General features: G+C 47.6%; 1 protein-coding gene across 7 annotated transcripts in view; it reads left to right on the top strand.

Annotated features, from left to right (window-relative positions):
• Positions 1–14,864, top strand: part of GALNT7 (polypeptide N-acetylgalactosaminyltransferase 7) — a 117,250-nt gene that overhangs the window by 96,294 nt on the left and 6,092 nt on the right. For 3 of the 7 annotated variants that reach the window (XR_010945208.1, XR_010945207.1, XR_010945209.1), the window contains exons 6-12: positions 1,453–1,635; positions 4,665–4,782; positions 6,136–6,258; positions 9,769–9,987; positions 13,591–13,689; positions 14,351–14,479; positions 14,673–14,835. Coding sequence is in view for 4 of the 7 variants with exons in the window: in XM_067745363.1 (XP_067601464.1) it covers positions 1,453–1,635; positions 4,665–4,782; positions 6,136–6,258; positions 9,769–9,987; positions 13,591–13,689; positions 14,351–14,479 (871 nt within the window). In the remaining 3 variants the exon portion in view is untranslated. Of the gene's footprint in view, positions 1–1,126; positions 1,310–1,452; positions 1,636–4,664; positions 4,783–6,135; positions 6,259–9,768; positions 9,988–13,590; positions 13,690–14,350; positions 14,480–14,672; positions 14,836–14,864 lie in introns of all 7 variants that reach the window. The other 4 variants (XM_067745363.1, XM_067745360.1, XM_067745361.1 and 1 more) reach the window with 3 other exon arrangements.

The raw sequence follows: 14,864 nt of genomic DNA, 5'->3' as shown, positions 1-14,864 counted from the left end.
ATTAATTAGTTTGCCCCAGATCAGACAGCTTATAAACTACCCAACTGAGATCTCTCTGGGACACCTTCCACCACATACTTAGAAATCTGAGAATCATAAGGAGAGATAACAAGCCTTCACCTCTCCTGGTGAAAGCTGGCTGTCCTCGGGGTGGTGAGGGGAGGTCATACCACAGGGACCCTCCACTCGCCCATGGGAGTCCAGTGTCTGAAGGGAATAAAGTACCTTTCCCCTGTATCGAAATTCTAAGCCCCATTAATTTTCCCCTTCTCATTGGTTTCTAAACATCTAAAAAGCACCTTAACGTGGCTGTCAAAAACTATAATCTCCATTTTAGGATATGCATTTTAAAATTCTTTCTGATAAAATGAACGTTGGAACAAGCAGGATACCGGTTATCTTTGTAGAGCTGGCTCTACACCTGATTGGTCATATAGTTCTAGCATTTTCATGAAGCCCACATAAAAGGTATAATATTTTTTTGCTCCAAATTCTCAGGCCACTATTTATGTTCTTCAGCAGGTTTTGAGGGATTTTTCTTTCCTTGTTTTTTTAAAAAGCCAGAATACAATACAGTACTTTTTTTTTTACAATAAAAGAAAAGTTTTTTTCCCAATAAAAGAAGTAGGAAAAGAAGATCAAGTAAATGTACAAAAACAGATTTTCACAGTCACTGCTTCCAAAGAAGTAGGAAGCAGCAAAGAGTTGGGAGCACTGCTGAACGTGTCGCAGGTATTATCTTTCTACACACACACTCATGTTTAATGGAGGGGTAAGGAGGGAAAATAACAGGCAGGGAAATCTGGTAAATAATGGGAAGTTACCAAGAGGGTGTTGCCTGTAGGACCACAGTGAAAATGAGGAAATCCTATTTAAGTTCAAGTTCATGGCTCTTCGTTCATGACATGTGTCTGTGAGCCCAGGGACATCTCCTCTCTCCTTCCCTTAAGAAAACAGCCTCCTTGACTTTTCAAAGCATTCATTCATTTCCCATTAGATATGAAAATCCCCTAGTGGGGGAGAAAAAAAAGCAAACCCACAGTAACAAGAGATAATCTAGTTAGGCATGCTCAACTAGTCAGTTTTGGGTTCTTAAATGCTTTTTCATTTTCTGTAAATGTTTCAGAACCACATGCACTGTGCCTCTGATAGATTACATAGATGGGAATGATTATTCCATTGAGCCACAGCAAGGTGGGGATGAAGATGGTTTTGCCAGAGGGGCCTGGGACTGGAGTTTGCTATGGAAGCGTATTCCTCTAAGCCACAAGGAAAAGGCCAAAAGAAAACATAAAACTGAACCTTATCGGTAAAGATTACTACTTCCTTTTCTTATGTGGAACGTTTACCTAAGTACTTTTCTTTTTTTCCTTCCCCATGTACTCGTGTAAACATGTGGGTCCCTACACGCCCTTGCATTTCATCTTCGCTGCCATCATCAACACAATACAGAACCACTTGCACTGTGCCGATTATAGATGTCATAAATGGCAACACTTATGAAATTGTACCCCAAGGGGGTGGTGACGAAGATGGGTATGCCCGAGGAGCATGGGATTGGAGTATGCTCTGGAAACGGGTGCCTCTGACCCCTCAAGAGAAGAGAATGAGAAAGACAAAAACTGAACCATATCGGTAATCACTAAATCACTTACCTGTTTCTCTTTTCTCCAGTTGCTGCTAACCTATTAACCTCTTGCCAAGCTAAAAAAAAAAAAAGAAACTTGTTATTAAAACTGTAGATGCTGTCTCAGATTCTGAAAGGCTTTCTTTCTTTGTGCTGTTTCAGAGGTTTAAACTCACACTTGCTTCTTTGTGGTTGCTTTTTCCTTAAAAGCAAACTCCGTTTGGGGGTGAGCACGCTTTATGGCATTAGTTCCAAATACAGGTGAAAAAAAGAAGATCTTTGCCATCATGTCCTAGTAGACTAGACATGAAATTTTGTTCGTTTGATGATTATGTCATTCTGTAAGTTTAAGATGCTCACATTGCTTACGATCCAAGTTTTATATCCACTTTGATGCTTTGCAGGTAGTGTTGACAATGAAAGACAGTAACGAGTTTTTTTTTCTTCCTTTGGTTTTATATGCTAACTCTTAAATACTAATTTCATCCCAGTTAAATCTGATGAATAAAAATACATGACTTTGGGAAATGTTACATAGAATCCTTTATTACTTCATTTTCAGAAGAGCACTTGATTTAAAAGGAAATTTCATTCCAAAATCTTCCTTTTTCTCCCTTCTTGTGGCTCTTCAAATAGAACAACTTGTGCTACTCTCTCTTTGGTCTTTTCACTGGAACATTTTACCATCTTTCAAAAGAGTGGCCCCAAATTAAATGTTTGCATAAATGCTAATGTAGGCTTCTAAATGTGTCTGATTTTATTTTTCTGATCTTATGGTTCTGCTTTTGGTCTCTCTCTTACTGTTACGCTACTGATGATGTTCAAACTCAGTTTGGGGAAGGTGTCTCCAATGTCATGCAAAAAGCTGGTGGGATTTGGGCATGTCATGATACCAGGATACTGAAATGGCAAACATAAGGAAATTATACAACTTTCAGCTTTATTTGACATTTTCCAAATTTCTCTTTGAAGTTCTTTTTCAAAAATTGTCCAGGAATCTACTGCTTACCCACTTACCCTGACTCACAAATAATTCTGGGAGGAAAAACATAAGGGCTAATAACTATAGTTCTATTTCTACCAATCCCATGGGCTAGGAAAGAAAATTTTTTAAATGTGGTAGAAAAATTTAAGGAAGGTTTCTCTTTACGTTACTCCCTGGTTTTCATGCTAAGATACATTTTCAAATATGTACTGAGATAAGTGGGAATATATTTAAAGATCAAAAAGGCATAGTTATAATAGAGTAATGTTAAATGACAGTTAAATAAATTTGGCATGAAAGTATAACTGAAAACGCAATAGGGCTGTTTCTCCTTCAAGAAGAAAAGCCTTATGAAAGAATGACTTTCCCCTGATGTGGCTTCCCTTTAATATCGAAAATATTTCTTGCTTCATTATCTTTTTAATTAATATATTTATTTATTTATTTTTGGCTTTGCTGGGTCTTCGTTGCTGTGCGCGGGCTTTCTCTAGTTGTGGCGAGCGGGGGCTACTCCTTGTTGCGGTGCACAGGCTTCTCATTGCAGCGGCTTCTCTTGTTGCAGAGCACGGGCTCCAGGTGCACGGGCTTCAGTAGTTGTGGCACGTGGGCTCAGTAGTTGTGGCGCACGGGCTTGGTTGCTCCGCGGCATGTGGGATCTTCCTGGACCCAGGGCTCAAACCCGTGTCCCCTGCACTGGCAGGTGGATTCTCAACCACCGCACCACCAGGGAAGCCCCGTGCTTCATTATTTATTTAATATTTAATGAATGCTTACTATGTGCCAGGTGCTATTTTCTGGGGATAAATTTTAAAGAGATGTGTTCCTTCGTGGCACTTAACATGTAGTGGGTGAGACAGAAATTAAACAGTTAACTGCACGAATAACTGGAGCAGCAAGTGTGACGAGTGGTGAGAAGAAAAGCTCGTGGAAAGTGTCTCAAAAGCCACGCTGAGGCCGAGCCCTGAGGGATGAGTCTGCCCTGTGGAGGAGGAGGGAGGACCGTTCAGGAGACTGCAGCATAGCCAGGGTCCTGGGACAGGAGGGGGTCGGGCAGAGCACGGAGGCATTGCCTGCTGCCTGCTGGGGCTTGGTGGGGCAGAAGAGAGCGGAGGACACAATCAGGGTTCCTGTGCCTGGTCTAGGATGGCAGCAGTGACGCTGGAAAGAAGTGGGTTCAAGATGTGTGTTGATGGTAGAATCAGTAGGAATTGGTGATAGACTGAATATCAGGTGTGCTGATGAAGAGGCTCTAATGGAGGGGTCTACCTAAGAATCGAGTGCAGTGATAATTCATTGTTGCCAGGGGAAGGGGGAACGGAGTGAAAATTATTCCTAACGGTACGGGGTGAAAATTATTCCCAACGGTGGGAGTGGCTTGCCCTAAAAAGCTATCAAGTCTTTTTTTCTCTTGTCTCTAAAAAGAACCCAATTCAAGGTCCCACTCAAGAAGGACCACAGATCACTCTTTGGCAGCCCTGCCTCCTGACACAGTAAATAGCTGTGTCTAATGCTCCTGTGTCATTTCTGTGCTATATTTGCAAACTCTGAATGAACCGTGGCTGTTCTACCATGATTTACACCCTTATTTGGCAAACCACTGAGCTATAAAATTAAAAAATGAGAGACTACTTCCATGGTGTATGGTTTCACTCATCCCAGAATGACTCATAAATCATTTCAGGAACATTTAGCAGACCACGGCTGTATGGCTCAGTATTTTTAGGAGTGAAAGAGAAAATTCTATTTTAACTAACTCTTAAGGCTTAATTTTTAAATAAACAAAGGAACCAAGGCGCCCTCTAATGGCGGAATGATGTAATGCTCTAATTTGTAACGAACTATAACAGGATTTCAGTTAGAAATTATAGTAAATTCATAAGGAATTATGAACAGATTGTTTCATGAAGGCTTTATAATTTCTTAATGTTTGGCCATCAGTTTTGTCTCTTCTATGCACTACTTATACTGTATTCCATAAAGGCTTGTTATCTGTTGTTGAAGGGGTATTGGGGGTTTGTCTTTAAAAGTTATTTCAGCGTTTCTTTTTCTTAGGTCCCCAGCCATGGCTGGAGGATTATTCGCCATTGAACGAGACTTCTTCTTCGAGCTGGGTCTCTACGATCCAGGCCTCCAGATTTGGGGTGGTGAAAACTTTGAGATCTCATACAAGGTAACATTTCATTGAAACAAATGCAGTTTTCTAAGCAGTTATGGATTCTTGTGACTTTCAGATAAGGCTGGTTTCTTTGGGGGAAAAAAGAACAAAAAACCTGTTTAATGCATTTCTCTAAATTATAAGGAAAGACTAACAAAAATATTTGCCTTTTGGGAAAAATAAGGCAAAAATGCAAGCTCCAAACTTACTACATACATACTTGGCTCAGCTAAAAACGGAAGCCAGCGAGCTTCAGAAGTAAAAATACCTCCTCTCCTTCCCCTCCCGCCCCACCCGCAAAGGCTTTTCCGTACCTCGGAGCCTTTTGTGATAGGAGCCCTTGCGGGAATCAGCAGGTGTGGGGTTCCGTTTGACCATCCACTGCTGAAGCTCAGGACAGAGGTAGACCCCAACAGTGATCGTGTGTCCTCACACTGACCCTGGAGCTGCCTTCCTGCAGTACCCACCCACCCGTGCCCCCCGCCACTTCCCGAAAGAAAGAAGTATTTTCCAGTGTGAGCTGAACACATAGGCGTTACCTCTTGTCTTAAATGTCCGGTGCTCAGCACTTTGAGGGACAGAAGAGGAGGAGCTCGGTCCTCGCTGTCAATGAACTTACAGCCGATGAGAGGTGAGAGTTCTGCTTAAATTCGTAGTACGATCAGAAGGTAGACCGACGTTCAGGTGGTGTGATTCAGAGGCCGCAGCATGCTGGAGGATGTTTTCGAGGCAGAACGAGGAAGACGGGCCGAGCTAAGGTGGGGGTAGAACGGGGAAAGGCGCAGGGCGGGCATGGGGCCCACCGTCTGGCAGAAGCTGACAGTGTGAATCCGACGGGCATCCAGGAAGATGGCGTGGGCAGGGGCGCCAGGTCCACAGTGAGGAGAGCCTTCAGTGCTGAGCTGAGAGACTGTGGCTTAATCTGACAGGCAGTGGAGACCCATGGGAGAGACTAAGCCCGGGAGAGCACGACCCAGAGCTGCCCTTCAGCAGCCTAATCTCCTGCTATAAATAAGGGAGCCTGAGTAGAGGCAAGCGGAGGCGAAGGAGCCGCCGGTTAGGCGGTTATGGTAACAATCCCCCAGGTGGGAGGAGGTGTGTTAGCGCCGGGAGAGATGAAGTGCGCGTTAGGACGCAGGAGTCTGCGTGGCTCTGCAGGGGCTCAGGACGGGCCCCTGGGTGCCCTGTGCGCCTGCGTTCCCCAGCGGCCTCTTTGTTAGTATGTGAGCTTGAGAAACAAGAAGTTATCGTAGGATCTGTTTAGCTGGTGAATTCCCCGTAGACCCTTGTCTAATTTAGATTTTAGGTTTACGTTTACAGGACAGATTGGGCGTTTGAGACAGCTGCCACGTGTGTCTTTCCTGACAGATCTGGCAGTGCGGTGGCAAGTTACTGTTTGTCCCTTGTTCCCGTGTCGGGCACATCTACCGTCTTGAGGGCTGGCAGGGGAACCCTCCACCTGTCTATGTCGGGTCTTCTCCTACCCTAAAGGTGAGTCTTTCGGTTAAAACTGGGAAGGCTAGGGAGCTAACACGCATGTGCCACGTGGCCACGGAATGTCAGCTCGCTGGCCAGGCGACATCTTTGAAGCAGTCACGCTGTTTCTCTCACTTTTCACTTAGACTAGGCTTATTCATGAAACTTCTTATTGTTTTCTAGGATTATTCCTTGTATCCCACTCTGATTAGAATTCCATTATTGAATGGTATTGAATGTTCTCCGTCAAGATATCTCAGATTTTAGAACTCCACTCAATATTCTGTAATGACCTATATGGGAAAAGAATCTAAAAGAAAGAGTGGAAATATATGTATAACTGATGAACTTTGCTGTACACCTGAAAGTAGTACAACATTGTAAACCAACTATACTTCAGTAAAAATCTTTTTTTAAAAAATGATAACTCAGGGCTTCCCTGGTGGCGCAGTGGTTGAGAGTCCGCCTGCCGATGCAGGGGAGACGGGTTCGTGCCCCGGTCCGGGAAGATCCCACGTGCCGCGGAGCAACTGCGCCCGTGAGCCATGGCCACTGAGCCTGTGCGTCCGGAGCCTGTTGCTCCGCAACAGGAGAGGCCACAACAGTGAGAGGCCCGCGTACGCAAAAAAAAAAAAATGATAACTCAAATTTTTAAAACCTGACACCGTGTAGGAAAGTCGTTGAAAGGGAAATACCAAGGTCTCTTAGTCACACGTGAGTGAAACACTATTTTTGTTTGGTTTTGGAAAAGTAAAGTAATTATAATAGAAGTTTGTGTAGTAAACAAAATCACATTTTTCAACAGTGCTTGCAAAAGGTGAATGAATAACTTTTGTCCCTCAAACCAGGGACAGACCAGGAGAGCTTCACACAGAGGCCACAGCCCCAATGCTGGCAGGACGATGGCCTCTCTCTTTGATGGGACAACTTAGAAGCCCTTTGTTTGGGCGGCTTTGATAGACTCTAAGAGCGTATGACTGTGGTGTCTTTCATTTTCTGGAGCCCTTAACCAAGTCAAAAGCAGAAGGAAGTCTATTTTTGGCTACGGATGCAACTCAGGACCGTTCCCCAAAGCGAATAGATAACAGAAGCAGAGACTAGGCTTTAAGAACCAACACAGCCCTCTAACCGACCAAAGTTTTTTAGAAGTGGCCAAACGGAGCCCCACTAGGACAGGGGACGAGATTTAAATCTCCGCAGTAAGACAGAGATAGCAGCCAGTTAACACTGGGCCCGACGGCGTTGCAGGAAGACAGCCGCCCTTGGAACCCGCCCCACAACCACGAAGAACTGATGGAAAGTCAGGTCAGTTCAGGAAGGCCGGTGCTACAAGGAAATGGAAAAGAGACGAGAGGGAAACACTCAACACTGTCAGATTAACCAGCAAACGCAGCCTTCACCAGCGGCTTCTGTCCTCTGCTTCTGCGTGTCCCCTCCACCCTCCAGGGCTGTTTCTCCAGCCGGTGGTCTTCTCTGAGCTGCAGACCTTTGCGGTCAGCTGTCTTAGAGAACACCTCTCTCTCTCTCTCTTTTTTTGGTGGCAACGCGTGGCACGCAGGATCTTAGTTCCCTGACCAGGGATCGAACCCGAGCCCTTGGCAGCGAAAGTGCGGAGTCCTAACCACTGGACCTCCAGGGAAGTCCCTAGAACCCTCCTCTTAGATGGCCCTCAGATGTTTCAGACTTGGCCTCTTCAGAGCAGAGCTTTTAACTTTCCCTCAGAGGTGGCTCTCTACCCTCCGTCCCACCCCTCGGGCCACCTCCACTCCCTGCCCCGGTTATTCCCCTCAAATCTGAATCTGATGTCTGCTGCCTGCGAGGACCCTTCGGATGGCTGTCAGCTAATGGGTGACGTGCAAAGCCCTTGGAGACGATCAGTAGTATCACTAATAGCTCACACTTCGTGAGTGCTTTGTGTGTACAAATCTAAACACTTCGCACCGATTAACTTCTTAATTATCCTCATCTTAAAAGGAGGAAACCGAGGCAGCTTTTCTCTCAGTGAATCCTGCATTCCAGCTGTGGTGATAGACCTCTTTCAGGACGCCACATGCACCATGATCTATCATATATTTGCACTGCTCTTTGCCCCAGGTCCCAGTCCCTCCTGGCTGACCGCTCCTTCAGGACTGAGCCGTCGCCGCCTCTCCATCCCAAACAATTAAACGCTCCTCCTTTTTGTTGCCGTAACCTTATGCGTGTGCACTTAATTCTTCATGTTCACGACTACCTGGAAGACACGGACTGTGTCTAACTTTGAGTGGATTTGCAAGAATTCAAAATATTTAGCAATAATGTTGTGTTCTTTTAGGAGGCTGCCGCTTAAAACTTTTTGAGCCCACGGGCTTTTGCAGAAACATGCCCACGGCCAGGCGTGCACCCTTTTGATAGTTATCTTGTAGCCAAGAGAAAATTTAATCAGAACACTAGATGTTCCTGCTCTGCGGCCAGCAGGCCAAACCCAGCGTTCTTCAGTAAATAAAGTTGTGTTGGAACCCAGCTCTGCCGTTCGTTCGCATGTTCCCTGTGCTGCTTTCTCACTGTAGCAACAGAGGTGAGTAGTTGCAACAGAAACTGGATGGCCACCCAGCTGAAAAGACTGACTCCCGGGCCCTTTATAAAGTTTGCTGCCCCGTGATGTCCAAGCGCAAGGGCCTCGCTGGGTCTGTGCTGCGTCCATCGCATCGATTCACGCCTACGAGTGCTCACTCAGTGAAACAGTAGAAGTTAGATCCTTGTGAGTTCTCACACGTCAACTTACATGATTGTTCTTTAGTTGCTTTTCAAAATGCACCCCATGGGGAAAATATCCACTTAATTCTGGGCTACGGTGCAGTGGTTCAGATACAGCTGTTACAAGATGGGCAGAGCCACTTTCAGAAATGTGTTTGTTGTTTGTCCCAGTGGTTTCTGATGGGAGACCCCTCCCCCCGCACGTGCCAGCAGCATGGTCCTCAGAGAGGAGATTGTTCAGGGGTTGGGGGGTGCCCGGTGCCAGCCAGCCTCTCTCACCAACCCTCTGCGCTCAGCTCCATCAGCAGGAAAGAATGTATTATCTTAGGGCTTCCCTGGTGGCGCAGTTGTTGAGAGTCCGCCTGCCGATGCAGGGGACACGGGTTCGTGCCCCTGTCCGGGAGGATCCCACATGCCGCAGAGCGGCTGGGCCCGTCAGCCATGGCCGCTGAGCCTGCGCGTCCGGAGCCTGTGCTCTGCAACGGGAGAGGCCGCAGCAGTGAGAGGCCCGCGTACCGCAAAAAAAAAAAAAAAAAGAATGTATTATCTTAGAGTATGGGACCTTCGGCACAGTGACACCAGATTCTGTGTCCGTCACTCTGGTTGAACACGCGTGACAGTGACCTGTCAGAGTCACGAGCTCGCTTGCATTTGTAATTTGTAATTAAGTATCGGGTCCTACTGAAACCAATTTGTCGTATGTTGGTCATATTTCATATGTCGACGAGAGGCTGTTTATGACAGTACAAATATTTTTGGTTTTTATAATGACGCTAATTTTCTTTTTCCCAGAATTACGTCAGAGTTGTAGAGGTCTGGTGGGATGAGTATAAAGACTACTTCTATGCCAGTCGCCCTGAATCAAAGGCATTACCATATGGGGATATATCAGAGCTGAAGAAATTTCGAGAAGATCACAACTGCAAAAGTTTCAAATGGTTCATGGAAGAAATAGCTTATGATATCACCTCACACTACCCTCTGCCGCCCAAAAATGTCGACTGGGGAGAAGTGAGTATCAGCCGGGGGTCAGATCTCAAAGTGTGTGTGTATGGAGACTGAGCTTGGGAGAAAGCAGAGCGAGACGGGAATGTTGGAGGAGAGAGAAGAATTCTTGGGGGAAACTTTGGTGAAAAGCTGTTAACCTCCCAGCCTTTCCACTGGATAGTTCCCCTGCACTGACCTCCCGCCCCAAGTCCCTTCTGTCTGCTCTGCTCAGGACTCTGTCAGCTCCCTTCAGCTCCTGTCTTTCCCCACCCCTCGCCCGACTCCCTTCTCGGCGACCTCCTACCCACCCTACACTGCCCATGTGGAGATTGCCCACAGTGAAAAGCCTTTCTATGCTTCCCCACTCCATCCCGAGACTCAGGCCTGCCATCCTGTCCTAACTCGGAATCACCGTCTGTTAGGGCCCCGGGGCCCTGCTCACCGCCGTGTCCCAGTGACCTACGCGGAGGCCCCACGTGCAGTAGGCACCCAGACATTGAGGGTAACTGAAAACAGTGAAAACCAAAGGCCTTGATCTGTGTTGCTTTGTCTTTGTTTCTTCAAACTTGCCTCTATAGCCTCCTTTCTGAATGCACCCACTCTTGTGCCTTATCTGCTGCCCTGTAGGTGCATTAAACACCCCATGAACTTTCAAGCCCACAAGACCTTGCTTAGTTATGTTTTCAGCAAATAGCGGTTGAGTGCCGCTAGACAGAAAATGTGACAAGCAAGGACCTTCTCCTCAGGGAGTGTGCATGCCAGTGGGACAGAAAGAGAAACAGAAAACAGAGTGTAGTGACAGGTGGTGGAAAAGGCTGTGAAGGAAATAGACAGCTGCTGTTTGAGGGGACTCAGGGACCCGGTAAGGGAGGCTTCTCGGAGGAGGTGACGGTGGGTCTGAGATCTGAACGATGAGCAGCCAGCGAATCAGAGAGCTGGGAAAGGGTGCTCCGAGGAAGGATGCCGGTGTGCCTGCCAGCTGTGAGCCGGGAAGGCTCTGCGTGTTTGATAAGCAGAACAGAGGAGGTGAAATGAGGCGCAGGGGCGGATGGGGAGGGCAGCGGTCCTCCTGAGAGTGGGAGGCCACAGGAGGGCTTTAAACAGAAAGGTGATGGGATTCCATTTATGCTGTGTTTTCAGTCACAGTGGGGCCTAAGAGTGGAAGCAAGGATGCGGGTTAGGAAGCAGTGGGGTAGTTCCAGGGAGAAGTGATGGTGGCTGGGACTGGGTGGTGACAGTGGAGGTGGTGGGACGCAGGCCCCGTCAGGGTGCTTAGTTCATCTGGAGGAAGCGCCCTGACCGGCAGGGCAGTGGAGGGTGTGGGCCAGCAGGACAGCTGGTTTGGTTTTATTTGAGTATCGGGTTGGGTGGCCGCCAGGGTGGGGAGGTTGGCAGAGGGGGCGGCTGGGGAGGGACCCGGAGGGACCAGGGGGGCATGAAGAGCCCAGCAGACACCCCGCTGGGCCGTCCAGATCTCAGGCCCAGAAAGGAGGCCACATGTGCATCTAAAGACGTTTATTTGGATCCAACAGCAGGTAGATTGTTTCATGGGACAGAATGAGAAAAATACAGAGGAAAGAGGCCGGATCTGTCCCTAAGGAGCCCCAGCACTTAGCGCTTGCACTTGCCCTCTCTCTCACTCTCTCTCTCTCACTCTCTCTCCCTCCCCCTCCCTCTCCCTCCCTCCCTCTCTCTCTCTCTCTCTCTCTCTCTCTCTCTGTCTCTCTCTCTTTCTCTCTCTCTCTCCCCCCTCGCTCTCTCCCTCTCTCCCTCTCCCCCCCTCCCCCCACCCTCTCTCTCTCGCTTGCTCTTGCTCTCTCTGCACCTCTGTCTTAACTCCCAAGTAGACCAAAGCCCCTGGGAGTCGGGACCGCGATGTGCTTCTCTTTTGCTCTGAGGAACACCTCATTAGCACACGCCTTCTCCGTGGAAGGGATGAATTCTCTCCGTGAGCTTGCCCAGTAGAGGCTTCAGAGTCCACCCTGCACATGCTGAGGGCTCTCAGATGCCCCCCCCTTCAACCCAAATCTCTGTCCCAAAGCCCAGACTAGGGTGTGTGAGGCTGGACGCCCCCCCCCCCCACCCGCCAGCCAACCCCCGTGCTGATGCTTCAGGCCCCAAACTCCGGAGCTTTCTTTGACTGCTCTCCTCTCACACTCCACACCCAGTTCCAGAAACCGACCTTCCTCCCTCTGCTCTCAGCCACCACGTCTCCCACTGAGACGAGCCCTGTCTGCCCCCGCTTTGCTGTCAACATGGCCGCCGGGCCACGTCACTCCTCCAAGCCCCGCGAGGCGGCCCCGGGCACTCCTTGGTTGGGGGCAGAGCCCTTTCTGGGGGCCCCGCTGCCCCCGGCCTCCCCCGCTGCTACTCCCCGCCGCACTACAGCCCGGCTGGCCTCCCCGCTCATCCTCCTCCCGCAGACCTGCACCCGCCTGCTCTTCCCTCCCCCTGTATGCTTTCCCTGGGGAAGCAGAGGGAGCGTCTGCAGGCACGGCCAGGCCTTCTGTGCACCTCCTGCCCCCCGAGACACTCCCACCCGCCAACTTGCTCATCTGACTCTTCTCGGCTCTCACTTGTCACTTTCTAACGTGTCTGTTACGGTTTTGCTTATATTCGGCCTTCCCTCCTAGAGCGTAAGCTCCCTGGGGCGAGGATCCGATCCGTTCTGTGCACTGGCGCATCGGAGCCCTCAGCATGCCTGACACAGCACTCACGTAATAGTTGATGAATAAATAAAAGCGTGAGCCAATGAACAGATGGAATGTTCCATCCTCCCTTTACAGTCTCACCCTGAACACACGTTCGGTTTAACCCTCCCCACGCTGGCCCCTGCACCTCACAAGGCACTTCTGCACCCTCCCTGCAGCTTCCAGGGTGAACCCCTGCCCTGTCCTCTCCCGGGGCTGCCTCCAGCTCCGCCCACATCCTCTCTACAGACAGCAGAGCCTCCGACCCCGACTTGCTTCTCCTCTGAAGCTCTTACCTTCCTGGGTGCTCAGTCAGTGTTTGCCAACTGAAGGAATGAATAAAGCATTTTATCCAAATACAGTAGTAATTTATAATTGAGATATAAATCTATAATATTTCCAATAAGGAAAAAGTTGTGGGTTTTTTTGTTTTTGTTTTTGTTTTTTATACAAAATGTGCATTTCAAACATGGAAACGCGTGTTTGCTGCCCACCTGCGACATCCGTAGTCACAGAGGAGCCTCACTGCCCAGGCCCTGGAGGCTGCTGCCGGCAGTGGGAGCCTTACCTCCCAAGTTCACTCTGGCCTAGACACGGGGGCCAGTGTCTGTGACCGCCATGGTCAGCTCCCTTTGCTCTATTTCCTTCTCATTCACGTGAATGATCATGAATCTGAAATGGTACTAATGGTATCTTTGTATTTTTTTCTTCTGTGGTATTTTATCAAAATCTGGAGGCCAAGACCCTCAGTTGGAATGAGCTCATTCGTGTTGACTTCAAGACTTAAGTGATTTCAGAGATGACTGTAGCTCCGAGCTCCTCAAGGCCTGAGAGGACAGTAGGGACCCGGTTAACTCGAAGCTCTCTGAAGCCACGTGAGAGCTTATTAGAGTCTAAACTGTCGCCTTCCCTGTGGTTCTTCGTTCATTTTTTTTAGATCAGAGGCTTTGAAACTGTGTACTGCATTGACAGCATGGGGAAGACAAACGGAGGCTTTGTTGAGCTGGGCCCCTGCCACAGGATGGGCGGGAATCAGGTAAACAGCCGGGCTTTGCGATTAATTCCATCTGCACTGGAAGCAGCTGAGCTGACTGAGCCAGGGTTTAGCCTGGTTTTCCATTTGGTGATTGTGATTGTTTGGTAAAGTAAAACATCCTGTGAAAAACTGACAGTGCTAAAACGTTTACTTAAATGAGGGGATAAGAGCAATACTGGTTTTCATGTAAACAACCAGAATCTAGAATTTATGTCCGATGTAGGAGATTAGAATATATTCTTGCATGAGTGTGTAACTATGTAAGCCTAGCTCCCTAACAGTATCCACATCTTCCCCCCAGTAGGCTGGGATGCTGTTGCCAATCATGTATATTTCACTAGTATATTCTCTTACTACCTTATGTGAGTATTTTTCTTGTCTCTGATTTACATTGTGAAACATTATCAGGTCTGTTTCCACATTTTCATTTTCTTACATCGTTGGTACGAAATTCCTATGTTAGTGACCCATTCTGTATCTAAGAGGCTAAAGAACGTAATCCTTTAAGAGTTAGAAGGGGTCTTTACTACCATCAAAATGAATAATTCCTGTGTTTGGACTTACAGTTCTGAACACACAGAAACATGGTAGAGAAATAGCATAGCCATTGAGTTTAATTATAGGAGTTAAGTTTCTTTCTCTCTTTCTTTTTCTTTAATAGCTTTTCCGAATCAACGAAGCCAATCAACTCATGCAGTATGACCAGTGTTTGACGAAGGGTCCTGATGGATCCAAAATTATGATTACACACTGTAATCTGAATGAATTTAAGGAATGGCAGTACTTCAAGGTATTCTGTGTTTCAGTTCTGAAATACATGCAATTTCATTTTAATAACACCTACTGTGTGGAATTTAGACGTATAAACCTTAAAACCTGCATTCACACTGACTTGCATGTCCGTCTCACTCACTCATTTGTTTTCCTGAGCACTAGTGACTCACTGTTCCATACTGAAGCATCACTTTTATCCTCTGGTGTAGTATTGTCATGGACGGAGGCCACCTGGAGTCCATGCAGACCCACTGCTAACTTATCAACACAGGAAAACCAGTGTTCCCTGAGGCAGTCATCACCATTGTTCTAATATCAAAGTCGATCTTTTTAATCCAAAAGAGTCATTCATTAAAATTACCTATATAATGTGTAAGTATACCTATGTATGACACATAGAA

Source organism: Pseudorca crassidens, chromosome 7 (assembly GCF_039906515.1).
Source record: "Pseudorca crassidens isolate mPseCra1 chromosome 7, mPseCra1.hap1, whole genome shotgun sequence".
Lineage (NCBI taxonomy): Eukaryota > Metazoa > Chordata > Mammalia > Artiodactyla > Delphinidae > Pseudorca > Pseudorca crassidens.
This window is presented reverse-complemented; position numbering and strand designations above follow the sequence as displayed.